Source organism: Triticum dicoccoides, chromosome 6B (assembly GCF_002162155.2).
Source record: "Triticum dicoccoides isolate Atlit2015 ecotype Zavitan chromosome 6B, WEW_v2.0, whole genome shotgun sequence".
Classification (NCBI taxonomy): Eukaryota; Viridiplantae; Streptophyta; class Magnoliopsida; order Poales; family Poaceae; genus Triticum; species Triticum dicoccoides.
The window spans coordinates 450,814,829-450,824,516 of NC_041391.1; the positions used below are offsets into that span (position 1 = coordinate 450,814,829).

Consider the following 9,688-nt stretch of genomic DNA (forward strand, 5'->3'; position numbering starts at 1 on the left):
CCCTACGCAGCGCCACAGCACACGTCCGAAACTACCCCGCTGCGCTAGAAGGATCCTACGAAGGTCCGCAGCTGAATTGGGATTCCAAGTCTGATCGAAAGCCGTACGGACGGCACTCCAGGCAAAGCGGGCCAGATGGCACTTGAAAAAGATGTGGTTGGCATCTTCATGCTGGCCACAGAGCGCGCAAGAGCCATCCGAAGGGCCATGTCTAATGGCAATGTTGTTAGAAGAAGGGAGGCGATCGCGAAAAAGTTGCCATAGGAAAACTTTGATCTTCAAGGGGATGGACGCTTTCCATAGCCCCCTAGCTATGTCGAGCGTAGGTCCCTCGGTCAACTTGTTATAAAGGGATTGGACCGAGAACTTCCCTGAGCTCGTGAGGGACCATGAGACCGAATCATTCTCAGGGAGAAGAGAGAAACCCTGCACCTTAGCTAGGAGCCCATCCCAGCTAGCGCGTTCGTGGGTGAGGAGTGGCCTTTTGAAGGAAATGGCAAGGGGGTTGCATCTAAGCGCATCGGCCACCAAAATATCGACGTTAGTGGCCAGTTGATATATGACAAAGTGACTTTGCCAGAGAGGCTTCGTCCCTAGCCAGTGATCGAGCCAGAACCGCGTAGATTCCCCATTCTTAACACCGAACTTGGCCCCTAACGTGAAGGCAGGCTTAACAGCCTGGATTCCATTCCAGAAAGGCGATCCCTTCGCCTTTGAGGTAAGGAAATTTCCATCGGGAAAATATTTGGCACGAAGGATAACAGCCCAAAGCCCTTGATCGTTTTGGAAAATATCGAGTGTTACGGTTGTCAGTATCAATCTCTTTCATTATTTCGTATCTTCTCTAGAAAATGATTCAAATCATCTGACTGATAACAATGCGTGCGTCCGTCGCCTTTGTGGTCGTCGGTTCTGATTGTAATCAGATGGCTCAGTAGCAACGTATTATCTAGACTAAGTTTTCCAATTGAGTAGTTGTTGCAATTTTCGCCACTGCAATAACTGGTGTGTTGCAGGATCTAGATCCACTTGAAAGCAGTCGCCCGCCTCCCATGCTCCTCTTGAGTTTCCCATCAAGCCAAAGCCTCCACGCGGTTGGCCGACTGCCGCTGACAAGCACGACCACCGCCACCGGCAAGCACGGCGACGAGGCCGCCGGCAAGCACGAGCAGTCGCCTCACGTGTTCCTTTTGAGATCCCCCAAGGTGACGCCTCCCCACGTTGCTCCGACCGCTACCATTGGGGCTCGCCACCGACAAGCACGAGCAGTCGCCTCACGTGTTCCTTCTGAGATCCCCCCAAGCTGACGCCTCCCCACGTTGCTCCGACCGCTGCCATTGGGGCTCGCCGCCGGCAAGCACGCCGACATGGTTGCCCTAGAAGAGCACCAATGTCCATGGTTGTCGCCTCCACGAGCTTCAGCCTCAATTGGTTCGTGCCGCCACACAAAAGTTCCTGCAACATTAAATTTGTAGCATAAATTTTCTGCGACTTGACCTTTATTGAAAAAATCTGCAAATGTTTATGTAACATCATCTATGCAGCCAAAAAATTCGGCAAAACAATCTCTAAATGTTTCCGCAACAAGATCTTTGTTGCAAAGTGTTCTGCAACACGACTTTTGTTGCGAAAGTAGAGGACGGCGCTCGGTCACTAGATTGGGTCAAATCTAACGGCTCGCGAGGCGGTGGATCTATTCAAAAGATCCGCCGACCAACGCATAGCACGCCCCATCTTCTTTCTTGAGTTCCCTTCGCTTCTTTGCCTGCTGCATTTATTTTGGGGAGAAGTTATTTTTCATCCATGACTCTATCGATGGTTTAAAAATGATTCGTCTACTTCAAAACCAGCATAACCTTGTCCCTCAAATGTCAAAACCGGATATTTTCGTCCCCCGGGCTGCTTCGGGTGGCTTTATGCTGAGGTGGCATGGTTTGACCATTGAACTTTGCCATCTCATCATCCCTCTCTCTACACGGTCACACGTCACCACCAATCCATGCCGGCACCGAGGCTAATCATCTCGTCGTCATCAACGAGCGGCAGCCCCGGATGTGGTCACATTGATGTTGGCTACCACTCACTCGTTGCTCCTCACACGACTCATTTGCGAGGTGCTCTTGTCATTCCACGGTGGTGATCCACGGCGCAATGGAGAGCGTAGGAACGCCTCTCGACTGTGAGCGAGTTGCCACTTCCGCCGAAGACAGAATCATCATCGTCATCACCGACGATGCGAGGGACAGAACTGTGATGGGGCACATGCGAGGCTGGGGAGCAGTTCGACGCGACAAGCAGCAACCAGAAGCTCGTCGGCGCATGGTTCTAGTCCCAGGGCCACCGCACCAACTACTGCTAGACACTGCCGCTACGCGTACTCGGTGCTGTTCGCATCTCTTGGCCTCGGCACAGGCCGGCCGCATAGCCTCTTGCGCCCTGTACATTGGCAGCTGATGCGACGCATAGAGTCATGGCGCTCGGAGCAGGACCAATTACTGATTTCTATTAGCTTCACAAAATTCCTGTGTGTGTTTAATCCCATGAAAGAATCAATCAGCTACTTGATGTGCTCTCGTCGAACAACCAATCTAGCAGTTTTCGTGTGTATTAGGTCTCGGTCAGAAGCAATCAGCGACAGATAGATTCAGAGGCATTAGGTCTCGGTCCGACGGGTTAATGGTTTTAAGGTTAGGGTTGCGTATGATCAAAACGGCCCGGCCCGTGTCTCTCACTCACTCGCTTCACTCTCCCTCTCTCCGTCTGCCATGAAGATCTTCATCGTAGATTTCTTGTTTCCCCAGCCATGCATGACCTGGACTCCGGCACATCGCTTCGTCTGTCTCCTGTTGGTACGGCAAAGCCACCCGCTTTGAGTCCCCGCGCCATGATTCCCTCTCATAGCATCCACTACTCATCAGGTCTGGCCTCAATCCGCCTCATTTTCAGCGTACATGCGACAAGTTCGTGAGAAGAAACGACGAGCGCAAACTTTGTTGCAGCAAGGCAATGGCAAAAGTTTCATATTGTACTGTTGTTCCCGCACTCGGAGAAGAGCACTCAAAATGAGGCGAGTCGAGGAACAATCTACGCGAGAGGATTACGAGCACCAGAAAAGCCGTGCAGTTGTGCGTGGTTTTCTTCTTCTACTCCTAGAAAGGATCACCGTGACGCGCCGGGAGGCAGCACGGATTCGAGGTCGAGGCTACGTACTGTTGTCGCGGAAACTCACAAGCATGTCGAGTGATGAGTAGAGCTCCTTTCCCTACCACGTTTCAGATGATACTTACTACTCCCTCCGTCCGAAAAAAGTTGTCCCTCAAATGGATGTATCTAGCACCAAGTTAGTGCTAGATACATTCATTTGAGGAACAAGCTTGGGACAAGTTTTTCCGGACGGAGGGAGTACTTGATGAGATGGCTCATGTTTTTCTTCGCAAAAATGATTCATATATTATCAAAGTTTATCTAAAATACAAAGCACTTCAATCAAACATAATAAAAATTTATATCAAGATTTTGATACCACGCGAACGGCCACTATCGCCCCAAAAACGAGCCGTTGACACGTCGCTTTTGCCGCTCCCCTATTAGAGCCGGCTTAACATTGTCGACGACGGCCAAAAAATCTGCATGCACGTGCCCAAAACCATGGACACGCTATGGCAAGAGCGCTTCTTGCCAAGTTATGCTCTCGTGTTTGTTTGGTCCTCACAGTATTGTTTTTTTGGGAAAAAAAACAGGGGCCCTGGAAGGCAACAACAAAAAGTAAGTTTTGGCCGGGTAGATACTTCCAAGAAAAGCGTCCGTGAACTCAGGTGTGCAGAGGATGAGATGTACTCCAGCTTTGTTTACTGTAAGAAAGTACTGTGCACTTACATATATAATTTGTCCAAACGAAAGCTCGCATCACATGTTGAGCGGCAAAAGGCTTGGGAAATTGATCTTGTCACTTTGGAGTCTTTGACCGCCAACTTGTCGGTTTCCTTTAGCCACCATAATATGGTACAACTCTTTCTCTAAAATAGAACCAAAATACCCAAAGCTTTGATCAATCAACATGGCATGCCATCCACGCGTGCATGCTGAGACAACACTTTTCAATCAACAAAGATAATACAGTATGAAAAGATGAAACGGTTTGTTTATTTTGTCTGTCTATACATGCAGCATCTCTCTCATTCAGCTCCCTGCCTTTGTTTTCACATCATCACCCTAATCTAACATCAAGAACAAACCCAGGAGGCAAATCAAATATATACATTTTCTGGCAATATTTACAAACTTCATACATCAGTTCAAGCACATCTGATTTGATCATTGGTATAAATAAAAACCAGAGCTAAAAAACTTCCAAAAAAAAACGTGAGCAAGCCTAGTCTACGCAAAACCAAGGACAAACGAAGAAGAGAAAAGAACTATACACATGGAACCTTCGCTCCAGCCAGCTTCCACTGCTCCACCTCCACCATGATCGATTCAACTGCTCATTGCAGTTCGGCAGCAAGGCGTCGTTCAAGACCACAGTCGTTTCTCAGCTCACCACGTAGTCAGGATGTTGAGTGATCGTGCACCTCTCAGGATGTCTTCCCCGGCGCGTGTTGCAGCTTGCTCAAATCAGGAGTTGCAAGTCTTGCCTGACTGCGGACCAGTGGCCTACAGCTACAAGGGCGAGAGGACCTCATGCAAGACCTGTCTTACAAATGGGCATGCATTCAGTTAGCATGTCTGACAGTATTTCAGCTGTCTGATAGCAAAGGGGACAGCGACCAGACCGTGGCGTTTCAGATGATCTGTCATCCAATATCTGTTTGCTGCACCAACCAAGACAAGACCTTGCGTTTCAGCGGAGCCCATCCATCCCGAAGTGTTGACTCAAAAGTACCCCCGAAGAGGGCATTTATGCTGATTTAGCTGAATAGGAACCTGACTCAGATAAATTCCAGATAAACTGGTCTTCCATGCCAGGGTAGATGGACCGGGTGTCGCTGATTTCCGCAGGATGGAGAAACTCCACAATGTCTTGCACATTCAGAGTCCCAGCAATGTCTCTGGTCCAGCGGTTGTTGAGGATGGCATCAGAAAGTGACCTCTGCTAAGAGTTCATGACCCTGACCACGGCAAGAACTGTAGGTGCCAGCTCGGCTATGGACTGACCTGCGATCTATCTGTCCATAACCGTGCAGGCATTCCATCACCGACAGCCACCGACGCTGCATGCACAAGGCCAGCGCCACACTTATTCACCTTGATTGGGAAATTTGCCCCAAGGTTTGGAGGGGTCCACTTGGCGCAGCCAGGGCCACCAAGCATGCAGTTGCATCCAGTGGAATTTATCGTCCACTACCAGGGTCAGTCTACAAAGAAACAAATAGCACTTCAAGGAACAATGGAGTGCAGAGCTACCACCTTACACCATCAAACGACAACATGGGAGTCTCGCTGATGCTATCTCTAGTAGAGCAAGAACCAAATAATGCAAGATCCGATGTACAGAACAAGCTACTCTTGGTGTTGCCTTCGACTAGCGTGATACCGTTGTCATCTTCAAAATCATTGCAAATACTCCCATTCGACGAGAAACCAAACATAGCTTCCAAACTACCACCACGAGATTGGACATGATGTGATGATGACCGCAATTCTGTGGAGAAATCACATAAGCTTTCCCAGTTTTGCTTACAAGAACGCTCTGAATACGAGGATAAGGAATCCAAACAAGTGTCATTTGCATCCATGCGCAAAATGCTGTAGCTGTCCTTTGGGTCATGATGATGATCAAGAATTCCAGACGTGTACTTGGAAAAACTTGAAGCGGTGAATTTCAAAGGTAGCTGATCCAGTCCCTGTACAAGCCCGGTATCAGGATCATCAAACAACTCTGGCTCTGTCAAATGTTTATCCACCATTCCATCCATACAAGATATACGGACAGCAGAGTCACAAAAGCTCTATGACCGCTGCTCAAAAGGGTAATCTGAAGTTGAATATATGGAATTCAGGCAACTTCTGTCTGGATTCGGCACAATGCTCTTGCTCTCACTAGCATGGAAGTTGGAGATACTGCTAAAACCATTATTATCAAGAATTCCGTTTCTAAGGCCTAAAAAGCTTGAAGAAGTGCATTTCTCATGTGACTGATCAAATGCAGATTGATGTCCAGCATCAGAATCATCAAACAATCCTGCCTCAATCAAGCCATCCACCTCCAGTCCAAGCGACCTAGAAGTACAATGCTCTAGGCATCTGGAAAACTGAGGTTGCCATGAAGTATCTGATATTGCACGCGACGCCACAGACTGCTCTCTGATCTGACAGGGGAAGGACAACCGATTTGGAATTGGTTCAGTGACTGCTAGCAACAGCATTGGATCCCATTCATCATGATCATATGGCTCAGATTGAATATTGCAGCCCAGTTCATTACCCGAAGCTAATTTTCCTTTGGGGAGGTGTTGAACATCCTCTAGCAACAAGTTGGAGACCTGGTTGTGAACAGTGTCCCTTTTCCAATCAGAACTTGAAAGTTTTGTAGTATATGCTGATGGTAATGACATGCCCTCATGTGCTTCATTGTCCCCACAAGATAAATCATCTTTCCAATCAGGAAAACATGGAAGACCCTGGTTGTCTACCCATGGCAATGCTAAGAATTGACGTGATTCGTCACTTGCATATGAGGATGACTCTTTGCCCAATATCAGTTTACTTGATGATTTGAAGTCACCCCCGTAATCAAGCATGTTTTCAAAATGACCTCTGGGATCAGAACGAGCACATCTGTGAACCATTTCCCTCTGTCTCATGGGCTCTTTATGATGCTGCATTGCATTAGGTAGCTGTCAGAGGTAAACCAACTAGATAACAGAACTTTAAGTAGGTGATGATACATTTGTAACTATAAGCGTTCAAACTAGAGGGGCTCAGCAAAGAATACCTTTCTTATTATGTCGTTGGCGCCTAACCTTTGCAAGATATCAGCAAAAAATTCTGATCTGAAAAGTTCAATCACCGCACCAACAATATTAAAGTACATAAAAATATAAAAAATAAATTAAATTATTCAGTAATATAATAACAACCTTTTTCGCAACAACTCGCAACTTTCCATTGACACAGTTTTTGCAGCTAGCTTTAATAATTTTCTTCTCTTTTCTGAAAACATCCGTCCACTCCCAGGTTCTGCGTATATTACCGGTATACCAGAAGTGGAAACATAATGGGATTAACATCTCATCTGAATGTAGCAATTGTAAATTTGCTAGAAATACACTGCTAACAACATATGATCTCGCGGACACAACCTTACAAAAGATTTTCAGAACTTGGGAATTGCAGAATTTAGATACGGTGAATCATCATCTCAACAAGGTGATGTATCTAAGCAGTAACATGTGCTTGTAGCAGGGAACGATTGCAGGACACATATCAGCATCCACGCAAGGAAAAAATATGTACATTTCAGAAACAGATATCCGGTAGCTAGCAAGGAAAAAGAGCATCTAAGACTAATAAAATACCATGATTAAAGGCATGATATTATTATATTCGCATCTATTTTAGTTTTAGTACTAGTAGTACATCTTAAGTTTGTTCACTCCCAAATTGCAAACATGGTAAATAAAGTTTCAACTATGTCATATGTCATATAACTGTATACAGCAAAACGTTCAGCAGTATGTAGTACGTATTTCTTTTGATAACAAAGCAGTAACGTAGTGATTGCACTAAACATTTGTATCGAGTAATGAGCATGTGCTCACCGGTATTTCTTGAAATCCCTGCAATTTCAAATGGTGTCTGAATCGTGGGTGTGAAAACATGACCCATTGGCAGGATATGACATGGTTTTAACTGAGGTGTATCATGATTGTGATATTCTGCAGAGAAGAGGATCAATAGTGAGAAGAGTCTAGCGACATATCACTAATAATTAAAAGAAGGGGCCAGAGAAAGAAAACCGGACCAGAATGTGAGGCTTGCACTTCCACTTGCTCATTAGAGATTACATTGTTCAAGGGTGTGGCTGGGGTCTCATCAGGACACAGAGTAACATTCTGGGCAGGGAACTTCTTGTGCGACGTCATGTTCTGTGGTTCTACAAGAAGCAGAAAGAACAGAAGAAGATCATAGGACTGATCCGTTGCAGCTCCTTTTATGAAGCAAGAAGAATCAAAGAGAATGATACTATAGGACAGCAAGAGTGGATAAAAAATTACAAACCCATTCTATCACCCTCTTTTTGCTTGGAGATGCTTGGCACAATGTTTTGATGAGGTTGTCTGAGGGAACGGGATCTACATCCTGACTGCTCCCACAATTTCTTAAAGAATTTGAGTTCGGTAGTTTTCGCATCGGAACCTGCATAGGAAGTGATGCCCAAATAGGAGAGTCAAATAACACACATTATTTATTACTATTGCTTTTATTTTTATTTTCTGTTACTCCAATCTTAGGCAGACTTGATTGTCTGATTCTGTGTATTTTGCAAATTTGAATGTTTGAATACAAGTCATCAGGTGGGTTGTTCCCAGACCAGCATTGATCCTTCCAACAGAAAATTAAATATCACATGGCTCGAACAATCTAACAGGTACAGTACAAGCAACCTTTTGAATTTAGAGCATATTGAACCTTTGACTAGGAATTCCAATAAGCAAACAGGTTGACACATAAGAAAAGAACCAAAGTTACCAGATTATAGTTGTGGCACAACGCCCCCTTTGAGCTGTGATTACAGAATTGCAAGATGCAGAAACATATGGCGTCTAAAAGAGTACTAATGCATAAATTCAGTACTGTTAAGAAAGACAGGAGTTCCAGTGAGACTAGAGGCACCTAACCTTGGGGCTTTGTTTTCTCAGCTTTTCTTGTGTTAGCAGCATCCTGTCTCGCATGTATGTGATGACTACCAGCTTCACTTGCAAATCGAACCTTTTTTCTTGGCCTTCCATCTGCCATTAGATAGTCAATCATTACATGAAGCCAGAAATACAGAATGATTTGCAGGATGGAACTCTCACTCAAGAAAGGCTGCAATCACCAACATGTTCGTACTTGAGGGCCAATTAGCTAGATTTTCGCAATAGCCAGAGTTGTACAAACAAAATTCAAAGAAGTGAAAAAAGATCCTATAATCCCATGACCTCGCAGAAACCGAACACGCCACTCAAGAATCACAAGGAACAGACGGAAACCATCGACGTGTAGGTAGGGAACGGAAGCGTACGGACTTTAAACCGACACCAAATCCTACTAAATCGAGAGGGAAATGATCCCAACTCTCCCCAAAATGCCATGAACTCTTCTGTTTTTCTTTTGGGGGGAACGCAGGACCAGCATTCCAGTCCAATAAGAATCGAACCGTAGATTCAAATCCACGGCGTCTTCCTGAACCCCAAATCCCGACTCAACCCACAAGACGGGAACTTCTGCCTCGATCTTGGTTCCAAGAACTCGAGGGGTTATACAAGAATCGTAAAAGCGGTGGAGGTGGGGGAGACGAGCCTGGAGAGGAGGCCTCGGGGGCAGGCCTCGACGCCGGAGGGGGCTGGACGGCCGAGCCCCGTGGTGGCCGCGGCGGCTTAACAGGGCAGCTGCTAGGGTTCCGCAGCTGGGGGCGATCCATCGCCCGACGCCGCCGCCGCTTGGGTCGGTGCGCGCCAACAGTCGAGCGCAGCAAGCGGGGAAT

General features: G+C 46.3%; 1 protein-coding gene across 2 annotated transcripts; it reads right to left on the reverse strand.

The window, feature by feature from the left end:
* Positions 1-4,162: 4,162 nt before the first annotated feature.
* LOC119323966 lies at positions 4,163-9,675 on the reverse strand. 2 transcript variants are annotated; one of them, XR_005156683.1, is made up of 9 exons: positions 9,505-9,675; positions 8,841-8,951; positions 8,221-8,358; positions 7,964-8,095; positions 7,761-7,877; positions 7,080-7,179; positions 6,935-6,992; positions 4,773-6,818; positions 4,163-4,689 (listed from the first exon to the last, which is right to left on the reverse strand). XR_005156683.1 is itself a non-coding variant. In XM_037597682.1 (8 exons), the coding sequence occupies exons 1-8, from the start codon at positions 9,623-9,625 to the stop codon at positions 5,949-5,951; spliced, it is 1,647 nt and encodes a 548-aa protein (XP_037453579.1). In that variant the 5' UTR covers positions 9,626-9,675; the 3' UTR covers positions 4,163-5,948. The 2 variants fall into 2 exon arrangements, 1 of the variants encoding a protein (XP_037453579.1); XM_037597682.1 differs by having other exon boundaries at positions 4,163-6,818.
* Positions 9,676-9,688: the final 13 nt, after the last annotated feature.

Excerpts from the sequence above, each read along its gene's own strand:
- LOC119323966 (XM_037597682.1), bottom strand. The coding sequence starts at position 9,625 with ATGGATCGCCCCCAGCTGCGGAACCCTAGCAGCTGCCCTGTTAAGCCG. Across the intron at positions 8,952-9,504 it reads CCCCGAGGCCTCCTCTCCAG|ATGGAAGGCCAAGAAAAAAG; the intron begins GCTCGTCTCCCC and ends ATCTAATGGCAG. Across the intron at positions 8,096-8,220 it reads AAAAGAGGGTGATAGAATGG|AACCACAGAACATGACGTCG; the intron begins GTTTGTAATTTT and ends TGCTTCTTGTAG.